Source organism: Drosophila serrata, unplaced genomic scaffold (genome assembly GCF_035046125.1).
Source record: "Drosophila serrata isolate PLE 108 unplaced genomic scaffold, ASM3504612v1 contig_382, whole genome shotgun sequence".
Classification (NCBI taxonomy): domain Eukaryota; kingdom Metazoa; phylum Arthropoda; class Insecta; order Diptera; family Drosophilidae; genus Drosophila; species Drosophila serrata.
Window position 1 is genome coordinate 5,878,037 of NW_028257280.1, and position 17,092 is coordinate 5,895,128.

General features: G+C 39.5%; 2 protein-coding genes and 1 long non-coding RNA gene across 5 annotated transcripts; 2 read left to right on the plus strand and 1 right to left on the minus strand.

Moving 5' to 3' along the window:
* Positions 1 to 2,067: 2,067 nt before the first annotated feature.
* LOC147642592 (uncharacterized) lies at positions 2,068 to 3,029 on the minus strand. Its single transcript, XR_015273413.1, has 2 exons — positions 2,948 to 3,029; positions 2,068 to 2,473 (listed from the first exon to the last, which is right to left on the minus strand). It is a non-coding gene; the product is annotated as an uncharacterized LOC147642592 (long non-coding RNA).
* A 921-nt stretch (positions 3,030 to 3,950) lies between these two features.
* LOC110186979 (stearoyl-CoA desaturase 5) lies at positions 3,951 to 11,812 on the plus strand. 3 transcript variants are annotated; one of them, XM_086840699.1, is made up of 6 exons: positions 3,951 to 4,154; positions 9,097 to 9,504; positions 10,433 to 10,563; positions 10,623 to 11,014; positions 11,074 to 11,249; positions 11,308 to 11,812. In XM_086840699.1, exons 2-6 carry the CDS (start codon positions 9,105 to 9,107, stop codon positions 11,469 to 11,471), a joined length of 1,263 nt encoding a protein of 420 aa, XP_086696825.1. In that variant the 5' UTR covers positions 3,951 to 4,154; positions 9,097 to 9,104; the 3' UTR covers positions 11,472 to 11,812. The 3 variants fall into 3 exon arrangements, with proteins under 3 accessions (XP_086696825.1, XP_086696827.1, XP_020811989.2); XM_086840701.1 differs by lacking the exon at positions 3,951 to 4,154 and adding an exon at positions 8,207 to 8,312; XM_020956330.2 differs by lacking the exon at positions 3,951 to 4,154 and having other exon boundaries at positions 8,972 to 9,504.
* A 119-nt stretch (positions 11,813 to 11,931) lies between these two features.
* LOC110186980 (acyl-CoA Delta-9 desaturase) lies at positions 11,932 to 13,378 on the plus strand. The gene is made up of 4 exons (XM_020956332.2): positions 11,932 to 12,173; positions 12,260 to 12,390; positions 12,487 to 12,692; positions 12,753 to 13,378. The coding sequence occupies exons 1-4, from the start codon at positions 12,008 to 12,010 to the stop codon at positions 13,252 to 13,254; spliced, it is 1,005 nt and encodes a 334-aa protein (XP_020811991.2). The 5' UTR covers positions 11,932 to 12,007; the 3' UTR covers positions 13,255 to 13,378.
* Positions 13,379 to 17,092: the final 3,714 nt, after the last annotated feature.

Below are 17,092 nucleotides of genomic sequence, written 5' to 3' on the forward strand. Positions count from 1 at the left end.
CATATATTCTGATATATAGAAATGAATTGAATTTAATAATTAATTCAATTTATAGGGAAACGTTCTAGTAAATTGGCGCTCTAGACTTTAAAGTTCAAAGATTATCCGTTTCTAGACGATTTTCACTATTTTCATGTCTGCGGAATTAGTCACTAAGTACTCTGACAGTCTTATTTTAAAGATAATACATTTTTTTTTTAAATTACTTTAAGCATATATTAAAGACTATTTAATACTTTTTTTATTATTCATATTTTTTATATTTAAACGGAACTTATTGTCCGTTGTTTTATTCCCATGACAATTGATTCAGTAATGCCATCCCTTTGGCTACTAATTAGATAAACCTGGATTCCATCCTTTGATTAACCACTATTATTTTTTGATTATTTAAAACCTTAGTGCATTCCTAGCCCGTTTAAGCTGTCCAAGTCGATTGATTGCACTTTTGAAATTCAATTAGAAGCGACCGCGAAATCACGCAATTCAACAATTCCGAAATGCTACACGAGTTGATGGCAAACAATAGAAACTAACCAAACTATAGCGATGAAAGTGGAGAGTGAGGATTTGTGGGTCAAAGGAACTTCGACTGACAGGGACATGAACATGAAAAGGAACACGGGAAATAGGGAAAAACTTTGTGGCCACAACAAGGATTCGAGTCCATGTCGATTTCGATTTTGGACAAATTGTCGATGTTGTGGTCTCTGGCTAGTTGTTGTGTCTGGGGAATTCCCATTGGGAGGTGGTGTTACAAGGGGGCGTGGCTCCAATGGGCGAGACAGGTGGTTCGCTGACAAGTTTGGGGAGTTGGCTATCGGCGATTCTATCTAAATGACCCCGCCGGGTCATCTATTATTGATGGTGCCTAATTGTGCGCGATTCGAGACGAATGGTTATCATTAAGGGTGGATTAGGTTGTGGGTGTCTGGGTCAGTGTGTCCTTGTCGAGTCCCGCGAATGCGTAATGCCATCTTGGGCAACTCCATTCATTCCACGCTCTAATTAAAACGCTGCGACGCTGCCCACACATTCGCACAAGTGGCCATGGAGGGCACTTTGTATGTAGATTTTTTATTTGACATGTACTTGGCGGAAAATGTTTATGACAGTCGCCGCTCGGTTCCCACCATATCCTGTTTGGGGGTAGTGGGCAGCAGGATTTGGGAATGGCTGACCCCCCACCAAAAATTATTATGTCATCCCCTGCCAACGCTAACGAAGACGACGATTTTCTGAGTCATGTCGGAACTTAAAGTTCTTCAGCAGATTCTTGAGTGCCAACGAAGCGATAATCGCAATCTGAAAATGAATATGAATTTAAGAGTTACACTTTTAGTTATCGTTAAATTAGTCAGAGTTAGCTGGAGAGCTATGTGTGTACATATATTCGTAATTTAGAAATGTTTAATCATGGGGAACATTTTTTAATATCACAAAGGAGTTCATTAATACGAAATCAGCAATAAATGCGAGCAGTTTGAGTGGGAATTAAAGAAGTCAAAAAACGCTTAATGTAACCCCTTTTTAAATTTTAAAAATATTAGGTAATACATATATGTATTATACTGTATACAATTATGTTTCTTCTTGCGAATATGGCTAAATCAACTCGGCTGTTGATGATGGCTAATAATAATTGTATATATGTATGTAGCTTATAGGGTCAGAAATTACTCATACTGCGTAACAAATCAATGAACATAAATTTAAATAATTAAATTAATTTATAAGTAGCATTCTTATAACCTTATAAAATACATTTTATTTTTAACCATCATGATTATGTTCCCCGAATACGTATCAGTTTCGAAAGTTAGTGCAAGCTTTATCACATGCACACAGTAAACTAAGTCCAGAAATTGTTTACTTATATATTTTTCTATATTTATGCTTTGCTACTGATAGGTTTGCTGATTATGATTATAGGCCACTAATACCTATCAAACTCCTAAGGTGGTTAACTATTATCACATGCACATGAAAAAAAAGTGCTATACGTAGTCTAGGTATATTAATAATAATTTCATTTTGATCTGTCCCAAATAATAAAAATGATTGAAATTGTCTTAATGGCAGTTAAATATTTATTTTTCTCCCTCCTTGGTTACGGGGTTTATCAGTTTATCGACTCTGTTGTGCACATTTAATACAAGGAGTAAGTTTCGGAGGGGGATCCACCTAATCAGCACGAGACTGTTCCGGGGCGGTTAAAGTTGCCTTTCCATGATGACTGCCCCGGGCCAGACGGTTTACTGATAAGGCCACGATAAACCAAATATATATGTACATATATATAGAGCAGTCAGTAACTACCGAGGTTCGTGTGCGAGCATTTGTTTGATGATCATCGCATAAGTATTGCTCCTCGGAATTTCTTTGCACACCGCTGATGTCTCTGCCTGAATGAGTTTTCTATATTTATCCAGAGCTAACGTTACATCATGCCTCACACCGCAGATTTTTTTTCCTAAAGCAAACAATAAATTATGAAAAAGTACTGGAAAGCTAGAGAAATTATATGTTATGGTACGAGAGAGAGACCGAGAGAGAACTATTTTTATAGCAATTTCAAGTTATCAGGCCCCATGGAAATTTAAACAGAATTATGTTTTAACTGCTGCGGCGATAAAGACAAAATTTGGTTTCCGCTTTAAGAATTCAGTTCCAAAAAAGCATTTATAGTTTTAGACCAAAATACTCGCTCTCTCACATGTCTTTACTATCTCTTTAGACAACAGGAAAATCTCCCACCAACGCAAACAGATAAAAGCGACAGTGCGATAATGATGCTATTGGCAGCAATATAACCAAAGGGAAGAAGCAACAAACAAATTGAGTAACATAGAGAGAGAGGGGGAGATAAAAAAAAACAGGTTCCTCTCTGGGAAAGTCGTTTAGTAAGTAAGAAAAGTGAGAGACTGGGAACTTGGCCGATATTTACAGCACTGGGATCTCACGCGATGACGAAATAATGCCCCACTCGCGGCCCACTACTCGTATACGTGTTGTGTGTTGCCCACCATACCAACATTGAGTATACAACCCGTTGCCGGCTTCAGTTCACGACTGTTGCTGCTCTGCCGGCGTCTGCGTTAGCGTTAGCGTCTTCGAAAGCATCGACGCTGACGTCAACGCCAATGGCTCTGCCGGCAACGACACCCACTTCTCAGTGGGATACCCTTTTAATTTAGATTCTGCTGGGTTTTATTACTTTAATAATTGTGTCATTAAAATGTAAGGGATTTATTGGCAGAAGGAAAGCGAGAAACATGACAATTTGTAGAGAGTTGTATAAGAATAAATACGGGGATGGTTTAATGAACTTTTAATTTCTATAGATTGAATATATCTTAATACATACATGATAAATATTTTAAGCCGTTTACGTGCTAAGTTTTGCTTCATGTTTTAAAAGCTTTAACCTCTCCTAGCTTCGTATCTGTGTAAACGTCTTTAGACTAGATTTCAAGTTATAGAAAAAATATTAAAATATTAAGAGTATTGAGTTGTTGTGCTCTGATATTAAATCTCTTTAACTTAAACACTTAAAGGCTTGCCAGGGCATCTGCGAGTCGCCTATGCCCGAATAGTTTTCCCGATGAAGGTTTCTCTTTTCGGAGCGGCAGCATTGACTTTGAACCGGGCGCGTTGTTGCTGTAATGTTTACGGAATGTGTGAGCACAACAGAGAATGGTAAACAGTGCGATGGCCCCCAAAGGGGGGTTGGGGTGGCAGACGAAATGGGCAAGACAGAATGGTAGATAATAACTGTAGACGCAGCTGCGGAGCACGCAGCCAAGCGACAACAAATAAAATACAATAACAAATTGGATAGTCGGCGTCGCCGTTGACGTTCGCTGCTGCCAATAGTTCTGGGTGCCGCCAAGGCAGCGACGTCCACGCCGGCAGCGACGGCAGCAGAGGGCCCGCTCTTGGATGTAAATGTCGACCGTTGGCGGCGGGCGGCGTTAGTCACTTGAGTTCGTTCGTTCGCCTGGTCAACAACAGCGGAGCAAGAGGGACAGAAGAGTGTGTGAAGGAAGGAGAGAGTATCGCGACGAATCCCGGTGGATCCCGAAAAACCGTTACCCAAAGTTCCAAAGTTCCGTGAATCCCAGTTATTCGGCAACTTGGTATCCCCAAAAAAAGTACGTCTTCCCCCAAAAAGTGATCGTTAAAATAATAATAATAATATCAAGGGAATATTGATTTCCTTTTAGATTTTGTGGAATTTAAGTTGATAAAAAACTATATATTTTTTTTTAAATGTAGAGCTTATCGGGTTCTATGAAACATATAAATCAGACAATTGATCGTGCTTTATTTGAAGTTATTTAATTATTAGAAATGAATCAAATTGTGAGATGTAGTTGAGATATTTTTTTTTTGAGATTTTAAAATTCTTTATTGTTGAGTCTGGTTGTAGAAACTCTTATTTTCTTTAGTTTCAAACCAACTTTTCATTTCATAGATTCCTCTTAAAGCTCATCTTAAAACCTGACGTCATGGAAACATAATATAATTAATCAGACACGCCTTTTCAGTAGTATTACTACTCCTAGTTCCAATTCCCAGCTCCCCCTTTTCAAAACACGCTGCTCACATGCAAATTGTAACCCAATTGTTTGCTCATTTCTGTCATTACCGGCGTCGATTAGGGGACGGGTCGGGGGGTGGCCGGCTTGGGTGGGAGTCAACAGAGCGAATAACATGCACACACCACCATTCAACCCATTCCACCTCCGGATCCAGAACCACCTCCAAAGCCGCCACCCCCAGGTGTTGGTTCTAGGACTGTATACACATTATTATCCCTCACGATTTGATTGCCGCGACACGGGTTGACCCACATCAATAAGCCGACCAAAAACAGACTGACTAACTTCGCCCTAACAGAGGGGTTTTCCCAAGGCCCAAAAAAAAAAACATTTTATAAATTGGGAAATTTTGGGAAATTAGTGGCGAATGAATACTTAAATGGGTACCTTTAATTAGAAAAGATATTTAGCCACCTTTCTATGGGGAAACTTAAAGAAATTGAGTTACTTAGCTAATTTTACTAATAGGTTTACTAGGATTTAAAGAATCCTGATCATGTAAGGTGTTTTTAAAAGCCCTGATATATTTCTTTATTTTAAATTATTTCGTTTTCATTAATAGTTAACTTTCATTCTTATACTATTGCTCTCATTCCACTGTATTTAAAAACTTAAGTTACCCTCGAATAAATATACATCATAAATCGCAGCGAATCATTAAATATAGATTAAATTTGAAATATTCAATATACCCATTGAAAAATAAGCAAATGGCTAGACTATACATTTTCCGAATGTTTGATTTGAGAACAAACAATAAATTGCCTTATTGCCAAGTCAATAAACAAATTGTCCAAAGGGGTTCCCATAACCAATAACCGAACACATCTATGAGCTTTTTCATAAACTTGCTAGTTCAGCGGATTCTCTTATCGAAACCCTTTTAGCAAGAAAAAGCATTAAACATCGCATTCAAGTACTGTTAAAAATGTATTTCTAAATAAGTAACAAAAAAATATTTTAAAAACAAGATACATTTTTCTATATAGTCTTCCATTAAATACATCAAAATTTCTTTAGCGAGACATTTATTGTTTAATTTTGTTTTCATTGTGTCGTTTAAAATGATTTAATACAATTGCCTTGAAAATTTATCACAATATTCCAAGAATTATTTTTGATTTAAAACCTCTTTTGTGCTTTCCCTCAGTGTAATTATTGTTAGCTTGCGATCTGGCCTGAATTATCTCAAGATACCCCGCGAATGTAGAAAAATGCTCCAATTAAAGGTGCCAGCTGGGCAACAAGTGGCAATACTTGATCTCTCACCGCTGCTCTATTAATTTTCCTAGTGCTGGGAAATCTCTGAGGTTTTCCTCTCTCACTCTCTCACCCACTGAATAGAACCTGTGGAAAATTTCCAATAATATTTTGGCATTTTTGGCATTAAAATCGGATCGGTCGGGGGAGTGACAATATATAGAAGCATAGTTGGTGATAGGGGACGTGCGAGCCATCAGGCAATTAGCCATGTCTAGGAGGGTTTAGAAAGCAGGGAGGAACACTCGAACATACCCAGTACATTTCAATGGGCGGTCAGTGCTTTATCGCTTTTCTGGCACTGCAAATGAAAATAAAAACACTCCAGAGCGAACGGGGCGAATGCCAATAAAATAGTGGCTAAATGACGGGGGAGCGACGGCTGCTCTTATTGTTTATTATTATTTATTATTGGGCGAAATTGATTGTTGCAGTGCGTTGCCAAGTTGCCTCGCACACACTGGGGGAAATGTTTAGTAAATTAATTTAAATGAAAGCAAACACAGTTCTAGTTCAAACAAACAAGACAGAAGAACAGAGAACTTTAAAAATATATTTTAAAACTTGTCATGATAAATATTAGATCCTTAACTATGTATACTACAAGTACAAATTAAGGTTGAACTTTATTTCAAGTTGTTTTGAGTAGAAAACACTTGATATTTTCTTCAAGTGCCTTCCCCCAAATATCGAAATTAGGCAAATGGCCGGGAAGTGGCCTCCGAATATGGAATTTAATTTATGCATGCTCCCGTCGCGTGCTCAGACCCAATGAAAATGTTGATCAATTCTTGTGACAGCGTTCGTCAAAGAAGTCTGCTCAGATATTCCAATATAGTCCCAGATACATACATATACCCAAACATATAGTTCCCGACATCAAATTAGCCTGCGTGGCAACATTTTCTAATTAAATGAGAAATGTGAAATGCGAATGCAAAAGCGGGGCGTGTTCATATCCCCAACTGGCACCCCCCGTCTGGTGTGGTCGCATTTTATCAATATGTAAATTGCGATTGCAACGATTTTCCCCCCGCCAATCTTATCTATGCCAGACTTACGTAAGGGGAGCGATTCTTCGACACCCCAATTACTCATGGCCCATGGAACACCTGGAGGGGTCAGACAGAAAGTGAATCATGATGGCAATAATTGTTTTCGAGTATTTGCAATAGACGATAGACTCTTATCAACTATGTTAGCCCGAAATACTTTGAATGAATCAAGTGGAGGGGCGGAAGATGGCCTGGAAAATGTGTGCCAGGTGTGCCAGGTGTGCAGTGCTTATCAGCGAGGCAATATAAGCCCACTGGCCGCACACGCACAAGGTATGGTTTGGATCGACCTGCTTCCCTCAGACCGAGAATTTCCGAAAAATTATAGGAAACATTCTGCGGGGGCGGCGGCAATACCCAGTGCTTGCCAAGTCCAAAGGTATATGGCTTCCTTGCCAGGGGAGTGGGTAACAATAAAATCAAAGGCTACAATCCACTTTATGATTTGATTCGATAAATATTTGCGCCAAACAAACAGTTAAATTTATTTTGCCTGAAACAGTATCTGTCATAATAAGAGAGAGCGAGCTTCCAGATATGAAATAAAATGCTTTATAAAGTTTTAAAATATTAAATTATTAAATGATACATAAACCAGCATACTGTAAGTCTATAGAGAAATTTTCCTTCATTTATCACTCTAATAAAATCCACATCAAAAGCCAAAGGCATGTTTGGTTTTCTCAGCCACCTTTAGCTGTTTATACATATTTAAATTTCTATACCACAGAGATCATCTCTCTATATTTTCCAAATAACGAATGCTATATTAGCCTCTGTTAATCGATTTAATGGATATTTGAGTGTAAGCAGACAATAACACTATAAAACTTAATATATATAAAAGTTGTAAACAGTTTCGAAAGAAATTAAGGTCCATTCTTTGGTGTAGTTTCAGCTCTACATGTTTGAATGATAATATTTCTCATTAAAACACATCAGAAGAGAGAAAAATCCACTTCTATTAAAGGGTATTTCATGGTCAAAGAGCCACTTTATGGGTCCTATTTGTTATGTTTTATGATAAGTGGAGGTAGTATGAGGGTTGGAGATAAGAAAACTGTGTGGCAATTGGTTGTACGAGATTAGAGGATGCCTATATCCAAAATCCCAGTCACTTGGATAGTCCGAATGACTGGACAGAATCCTGCATTCTGCCACTCGAGTGTTCACACTATCCAACCGGGAATAGCTTCGAATAATCAGATAGGTGCCCACCTGTGTACACCTGCAGATGACTCACTGTGTGTTGTTTAGTGGTGGCCATAATGATGTAGTGTAGTTCTATTTGCTTTTTACCAGATAGTGCGAACTTGCAGATCGGTGATTGCAACACAAGGCACTCGCTGGGCAGGCGATAAGCTGCGATAAGGTATTGGCCCTGACTCTGCCGGTAAGCTCCAATCCGTGGACATACATATATAGTGTACATAGTGTATAGATATATTTCTGTTAATATCCAGAGCAAACCCTTATCGCACCGTGGGCGTGGTACATGAGGCTGGCAACAGATTTCACACCAATTACAGTCGAAACTCACTGAAAGGCTTGCTAATAGTGGACGGTTATAGACGTCCTAAACTTCAATTAGCAAGTGTCTGTGGATTCGCTTTATTTTTTGGCTTTGATTGCACAGCGAGAAAAGTTCTGGGCCTTTGGGGGCAATAACTTAAGTCTCAGATGACTGTTGATCTGCAAATATTTACATCATGAAAACACTATTAGCCCTGGATTGTGTGCCTTGGCATTACTAATAGTTTAGCTTCTTTATTGTATATTTTGTTGAGATAATTCTTATATTCTTAAAGAGCTTGTTTAAATAGAACTTAGTTTAAGGAAAACAAGCTTAGTATAAAACTGTTCACCACTAAAAACTAAGCAAATTAACTTCGTAGTTATACAGCAAATGTCAACGTTGCGTATGAGTGATGCAGTTTAATAACAGCTTACTATTTATGTTATTAGTGGGGTTTAAAAACTACTTAAGAAATCAAAATTTATACACAAAATAAATATACATTACATATTATGTTCTTTGTAAGTCATCTAACTTTTGCCCTTTTGTCAATTCGTTTTCCTGTTAGATTTTTAGACTCTTTTATCCCCAATTTATTTTTATGAAATTATGGTTGGACTCCCTAACCTTAGAAGACCATTAATAGTAAATCCCATTACAGACCTAGACATGTGCCTTTCATCACCCATCCCCGGGCAGACTCAGCCGCAGGCTGTTGGCCACTGTAACGGATCCTGCTCCTTGGACAGAAATGGGAACCGGAGCACCACCAGCGCCGCCACCAGCGAAGGAGAACTTAAGCACAGAGGCAAGCATACCACCACCACAGATGTGGACGATGACAATTTAGGCTACAAGGAGGAGAATGCTGTCTACAAGGAGAGTGCTATAGAGAAGGCCAAGTTGCAGCAGGAAGAGGAGCAAAAGTTGAAAAAGGATGAGGAGGAGGAAGAGGAGTACCGGCCACAGATCAGATGGCCAGATTTGGGAGCTCAAACTTTCCTCCATGTCGGCGCTCTCTACGGCGTGTACCTCCTGTTCTACGCAAAATTCTACACATTCCTTTGGGGTGAGTGTCCACTGTAAATGCCCCCATAATTAACATCTGGGGGGAGGAAAATGATGTACAGCCCCCTCCCTAGGCGGTAATTGCCTCTGCCAACATGCAAACAGGGTTCAGATACTCGGCTATTAGCTATTTTGTAACTAACGCCGGTGGCTCTTAACTGGGCCAGTTGAAAATAGTTGGCATTAGTGGAAACAAGTCACTAGGGGCTGATGTAATCAATGGATATTGCAGGGAGATTTTTATGGGATAAAAGAGGGGGATAAGATATATAATAATGGTTCTGTGACATGCGGGTAATATCGGGTGTCATTCATGCATAGTTGTACAATTGTGTTAATAACGTTATTAAACAAAAGATAATTTAAGTTAATTATTTAAATATATAAACTACATTTCTTGTGGTAAAAACTCACTGCAATTCTCAATAATTAGGAACCTACATACATATCTTTAACAAATTTCCTACATTACATTTTTGGTCTTAGATGACACACACCAAAGTTAAGTTTTCGTTATAGGTAAACAAGCCTTAGGTTATATGCATATTGGTTGCCGAGTTCTGAACTTTGACCTGTGGAAATTTTCAATTGAAGTTAACGAACGCCTCAATTGCTCTTGGCTCGTTCCAATTCAAATGGTGATCGAAGCGAGACAGATTTCCCCCGCGGGAGGCTTCCCAAATGGGCCACCTCAAAGAAACGGAGAGCAAAGAGCACAGAACTGGGAATAGATAGATATATTTAGAGCCCGGCGTTGTGTCATCCGCTGAGCAAATCAAGCGAGAAGCGTCACCATCGCCAACTATTTGGATGGTCATATATATATATAAGCATATATATGTATATAGATATATGTACATATGTCTGTTTGGGATTGTTTGTTTGTTTAGACAATGACAACTGACTGTTCGCTGGTTTTTATTTTTCAGTTGTGGTCACCGTTTGGGTTTCCGGAATTGGGATTACGGCAGGAGCCCATCGTCTCTGGTCGCATAAATCATACACGGCCTCGCTGCCTTTGAGGATTCTGCTAGCTTTCGCCTTCTCCATTGCTGGTCAGGTAAGTTATATCCCCTGAAGTATAATCCATATCAAATCTAATATATTCTATGATTCCAGAGAGATGCCTACACCTGGGCCCTGGACCATAGGATACACCACAAGTTCGCAGAGACGGATGCCGATCCGCACAATGCCAAGCGAGGCTTTTTCTTTGCCCACGTGGGCTGGCTTTTCCTCACGCCCCATCCCAAGGTGGTGGCCAAGCGCAAGGTCATTGACATGTCAGACTTGGAGGCGGATGCTGTGTGCATGTTCCAGCGCAAATACTACATCCCTCTGTTTGCTCTCTGTTCCATCATTTTGCCGGTGGCTGTGCCCTGGTACTTCTGGAACGAGGATCTATACATGTCCTTCTGGATTAACTTTAACATGCGCTTTACCTGGACCCTCAATGTGGCCTTCTTTGTGAACAGCGTGGCGCATATGTATGGCAACAAGCCCTACGACAAGTAAGAGAGATCACTATACCTTGTGGATAATATATAACTTATACAAAATGTTTCTCCAGGAACATCATGTCCGTTGAGGCCCCCATTGTCTCCCTGCTGGCCATGGGAGAGGGATGGCACAACTACCACCACGTCTTCCCCTGGGACTACAAGACGGGTGAATTTGGCAACTACAGCCTCAACATTACCACCGGTTTCATTGACTTTTGTGCCTGGCTGGGCCTGGCCAAGGGAAGTGAGTGTTATCCATTAGCTCTTTATAGAACCCAACTAATTCGGTTATTCTTTTACAGGGAAATCGGTATCCCAGGACATGGTCTTAAGGCGAGCTGAAAAATGCGGCGATGGCACTCGCTTCCTGAGCGACGATTTTGCGCACAAAGACTCAGTGTGGGGCTTTGGAGACAAGGACATTCCCTGCGAGGACCTCGTGGAACTGGCCAAAATGCAAAACTAAGCCAGCGCATTAGCCTGTGGTTTCATAGTATTAAGTTTTGTAGCAGCACCAAGTCGCCAAGCCATGCATGCCTTATAGCCATCCCATAAACCCATATAACCATCCCCCATCCCGGGATCAATAGGATCCTTGTATTGTAAGCCGAAAAAAAGGGAGTCCCAAGTACCGAATGGATATATAGAAACTGGGGGAATTGATTCATTTACCTAAGCCAGAGTTTATAAGATTAATTCCATTCGGTATTCCGTTTGATACCCCTCGTTTTCGGTGCTGGGACGCTGGTCCCGTCTTCGTTGCTTTCGTTAATTACCCGCGGGTCAATAAACTATGTTTTATATTAACCCATGTTTTAATTGAAACACAGCCGAGGTCCATGCATATGCAATTACTGCTTTTGTTTTTGTATGTAAAACTTTGTACTTTCGCCTCATTGGATTTTGTAATTACGGCGGGGTTTTAGTAGACTCTAAACGGCCGTGGATGTCGGTACAATCGCGAGTAAGGACTTACGAATTGGATTAAAGGACATCAGAAAAATGGAGCAGACTAAGGTGAAGGAGCAGAATCAAGCCGGAGACTCTTCCCACAAGAAGCGCGATGCCATCTGGCCATCGGTCCTCCTATACATCCACATAAATATCCTCGGTGTCTATGGCATCTACGTGTTGCTGACCAGCGCTTCGTGGGCAACGATTCTGTTTAGTGAGTTCACCGGGTTAATCAGCTCCACGTGCAGCTTAACAATTGGAATTTGGGTTGACCTTGTGGCCTCCACATTCTTTCCGTAGCCACTCTCCTCACCCTCCTGGGCACCTTGGGTGTGACCGTGGGTGTGCATCGTTTGTGGGCGCACAGGACCTTTACGGCGTCGAAACCTTTGAGGGTTTTCCTCATGCTCTGCCAGTCGACAGCCGGTCAGGTTAGTTTTTCACGACGCCTCTGGAAAAAGCTTTCAGTTGATCCCAGTTGAGACACAAACCGAATCGGTTAAGCTTTATGTTTTGGATGATTTCAGGGTTCCATCTACAGTGTGGTGCAGGCCCATAGACTACACCATGCCAAGTTCCAGCAGGACGAGGATCCTTTTTACAGCAAGCACAGCTTCATGTACGCCCAGGTGCGAGGCGGTCTGCTGAAGTACTCGCCCCAGCAGGAAGAACTACTCAAGGATATTGATATGTCTGATCTGGAGAAAGATGGCATTGTTATGTTTCAAAAGCGGTGGGTAGTCCTTCCTTTACTTTGCTTTAATTTACAAACTAATCCTTTATCCTCTTACAGTTTCTATGTCCTGCTGTACATTTTCCTGAATGTATTGCTGTCGGTTAACACTCCTTTTCAGTACTTTAATGATTCCATATCCGCCTCCATGTTCGTGGGCTTCTGGCTGCGCAGCCTTATTGTGATCAATCTGGGCAATCTGGTACACTCCTCCCACTTCATCTGGAGCATTCACAAGGGTTTTAAGCCCGCGGACTCGAACAGCATCTTTGTGATCACGAAAACCTATTGGCCACAATACCATTACCTTCTTCCCCGGGATTACCAGAGCGGCGAGTTTGGGGACTATGCCACGGGTATTGGTTCGGCCATGATTCGGGTGTTTGCCGCCCTCGATTGGGCCAAGGATCTGAAGACCATTGGATCCGTGGTGGTGCGTAAAGGACTCACGAAGGCAGTGGAAACGGGTCGACCGATCGTGGAGTGTATTGAGGAGGAGGCGCAGCTGGAGGAGAATGCCCTGCCCACCAATCATTTCCTCAATCGGGAAAAGTTCATGTGAATTCGTAGAAAGAGATTTAATTTAAAATGAGGGTTAACTTTATCCTATTTTATATAAAAATCAATTTAATAAATATGTTTTGAGATGTGTTTTTTTTTCTGATAATATTTAGGTAAAAAGTTAACATTTGTTTATTTTATTTTTATATTCTTTGAAACTCAGCATTCATGATTTGACCGCCTAACCTGACATCCTTAAGAACAATGAAATTTTTAATTGTTGGATACTTTAATGACTAAAATTAACTAGCCTGCCTAGAGTCTTTTGTTTTCTTTAACTTTGTTTATATTTATTCGTATATTGCACCATCTGGCATCCACTAAAATGATGCGACAAATGGCCGCTGGAGTCGTAAAAATAAATTAACCGCCAACAAATCAGCGGGGCGGGAATAGAGTAAACTCAAAGCCTAATTATTGGGCAGCATAAAAACCCGGTAAACAGAGGTGCAGTTCCAACTTTGCGGTATTTTCGTGGGTTTTTTTTATACCTGGCGAGGGGAACTGGAATTGGAAGTGGAAGTGGGAGGCCAGCGAGTGGGCGTGGCGGGATGCACTTGGCGGAGCTTTGCGGGTTGCCCAACGAAAAAAACAAACAAGCTTACAAATCACAGGTCGGCCTAATTATGCATTTCCATAAATATGCACAGCAAAAAAAGGGGGACTAGTGTTATGACAAAATTTTTAATGATTACAAATTATCTTCTCCCATAACTTTGCATTTGTAGTTTTTACGATGTTTACTTCAACATGTTTATATTTTAATAGGAGTCTTTTGAAAATTTAAGATGAGGATAAATACTTAAATAGTCATGAACGATGAACGATGAATAGTTTTAGGGTGGTCTTAGCTAAATATACAATCATAAATGGAGGTACATAATGGGGATACATTCAGAGATCACTTAATATGTGATAAAATATAAGATCACTTACTATCTAAATCATGACATTTAAGCTTGCTTTTCCCATCTCTAATCCCATTTCTCTTAGTGCATGTCACCAATTCGATTTCGAACCCAAATTCGAGTTCACCGCCTCTATCTATTTCGGATTGTTTACAAATGCCAATTGGTTTGGCAATCGTTTCGTTTGCTTTCCCATGATCGGTTGGCTTTCGGGATCCGTTGTGGAAGTTTGAGATCCAAACATATATACATACATACATATGGTCGGCAGGTGCTTTTCGCCAGGTTTATGGGTTTGCGCCCGATGATTTTATTACCCATACGCAATGTGTGCCCAGTGGCAATGTCGCTGATTGATTCGTCAATATTGACACCGCACTCAGTGTCTGCCCAGAAGCCTTTTCATCCAACCCACCCTTCTCAAAAACCCCATAGTTTGCTCATTAAACTTGGTTTGGGCAAACTGAACGCCTGACTTGGATCACATTGATCGATGCTAAAGACTCGCTGGGGTCTCGAGCCATTCTAATAACTCCACCCCTTCAACACCTCATAGTACACTCGACGCAACTCCACTGACTCACATTCGAGTCGGCCACTTGTACCAATTCCTAATGACCCCAGCTCTCTGAAGTGATTACTAATGAATTTGCCAGCTAAAAGCTGTCACACTTGAAACATTTCTTTGACCCGAAAAAAGGTTTAATTGGTGGGAAAAACTACTTAATAATTTTAGTTTGTTAGTTAAAGGTATCATGTTTGAGGCGTAAAGTTTAAACAATCTGTAAACAGAGTCCTAAAGTTCGAAAATATTGTCAGATGTTAATAGGATGTGGTATGTTACGCATTTGCAAATAGCTTTTTAAAATTAATTTTAATAAATTAAATACAATAGTTTTATAACAAGGCAAATCGTATATTTTTTGTCTATTATATGGTATATATAAGAAGTAATAATAATATGGTATAAGTAATAATATTCAAAGGAAAACAAAAAAAGTAATAGGGTTTCAAGAAGATGTCAATGGTTGCCTTTTAAATTATGTTCCTTAAGTTCCTACCTATAGTTTTGTTTTTTATTTATCTTGAAGAAAACTTTCTTAATAATTGCCTGACTTTCTTTCAGTGTATCCCTATTCACTTCACCGCCATTTGTGTTGTGGCAGATTCGAGATCTGAGATCTGTGATCCGCTCCGCTCTGTGGCAAATTGCAGTCGCGTCGCGTTCTGCGCTTTGTTTAGTGTTAATTTGTTTTCCATAAGCCGACTGAGCGACAGTTGAAGGTTGCACAAATACGTGAAGTACGCAAAATCGGTGTTGACTAGGCGGATTGTGAAATACTAAGCTATAACTATGGCCTATGACTGTGGCTACCACATGGCAAAAAGCCCAAAGCCCAAGCCCGGGTTCGATTTGGACAGGTGTTGGATGCTGTGGGGTCAGACCCTGCTGCTGAATTTTGGAGAAGAAAAAGCCAACAATTCACGGACTAATCGCTGGCAAATTAAAGTCCCTCTTGCGCATGAATGGCTGCCTTTTAAGCGTGAGGCCAAGAACAGTGGAACGGGAAAGCAAATTGGGCTTAAAAGATATTTATATTTGAGTACTGAATAATAGAGAGTTGGCTTTGTTCGGGGAACTTTTTCGGGCCAGAACCCTGAAGCCAACTCATATAAAATGCTGACGGTGCGAAATGTGAGGCTGCGCAATATATCAAAAGTGGTTTCCAATGGCTTCGCATTTGGCTGTTTGTTTATAAACAAAGCATACTCCGGACAATTTCCAAGCGTTTTTTCTGTGCCTTTTGCATAATTGGCTAATGGCCGGAGCTTACAACATCAGCACCTCATCAACAGCATCTTGCAGATACATACCTTCACAGTTCAACGCCATTCATTTATCTATTCAGACACTCTAACAAAAAAGTACCTTTCAAGTTATGAATTCGCTTGTTTAAATGTTATAAAACCTGGGATGGTCTTTTTAAAATTTAGAAATAAATGTGTTGTTATACCCTTGAAAGGTATTGTAAATGTAGTCCGAGGATTGAAATAATGTGAAGAATTCATTTCCGACCCTATAAACAATATATATTCTTGATCAGAATGAACAGATGAATCGATCTAGCCATGTCTAGAGTAAAAATAAAATTTTGAAAATTTTTCTAAATTTGTCAAGATTTGACAAAAAAAAAACTGAGTATACAGATTTGTTGGCGCTGTAAAAATGAACACAGAACAGTTTTTCGAATTGAAATTATCGCATTTTTGGCTTCACTATGATGTTTGAAAAACATTGATTATTTAAAAAAATTGACTGTTTTTATACCATTTTGAAGGTTTTTATAATTTTAGTCAGATTCTTTTAACAGCATCAGTAAACGCAGTACGCAGATTAGTTAGTGCTTTAAAAACTAGTACAGAACAGTTTTCCGGAATGAAATTTATGCATTTTTGCCTTAATTATAATGTTTGAAAAATACTGATTATTTTTTATTATTTTACCTTTTTTATGGTATTAGTATTAATCCGAAGCTTATAACACAATGAAGGAATCATTTCCGACCCTATAAATCATATATATTCTTGATTAGAATGAACAGCTGAATCGATCTAGCCATGTCTTGTGGGAAAATAAATTTTTAAATTTTTTCCAAAATTTCAAAAAAAGATAAGGGGTTACATCGTTAAAATTGGCAAAAATTCAAATTTTTTAAAACTATAAATTGAGTATGCAGATTTATTGACCTAATAAAAATAAACATAGGAACGGTTTTTAAACTACAATTACTGCATTTTTGACTTAGTTATGAGTTTTTTTAACTTTGAATTTTTGAAAAAACCGACATGGAAAAATATCGATTAAAAGAAAATTTTACGCTTCTTTATGATTTTATGATTTTTGGACAAAATTTTTGTACATTTAAGATA

Excerpts from the sequence above, each read along its gene's own strand:
- LOC110186979 (XM_020956330.2), top strand. The coding sequence starts at position 9,045 with ATGGTTGGACTCCCTAACCTTAGAAGACCATTAATAGTAAATCCCATT. Across the intron at positions 10,564-10,622 it reads CCTTCTCCATTGCTGGTCAG|AGAGATGCCTACACCTGGGC; the intron begins GTAAGTTATATC and ends CTATGATTCCAG. Across the intron at positions 11,250-11,307 it reads GCTGGGCCTGGCCAAGGGAA|GGAAATCGGTATCCCAGGAC; the intron begins GTGAGTGTTATC and ends ATTCTTTTACAG.
- LOC110186980 (XM_020956332.2), top strand. The coding sequence starts at position 12,008 with ATGGAGCAGACTAAGGTGAAGGAGCAGAATCAAGCCGGAGACTCTTCC. Across the intron at positions 12,391-12,486 it reads GCCAGTCGACAGCCGGTCAG|GGTTCCATCTACAGTGTGGT; the intron begins GTTAGTTTTTCA and ends GGATGATTTCAG. Across the intron at positions 12,693-12,752 it reads ATTGTTATGTTTCAAAAGCG|TTTCTATGTCCTGCTGTACA; the intron begins GTGGGTAGTCCT and ends ATCCTCTTACAG.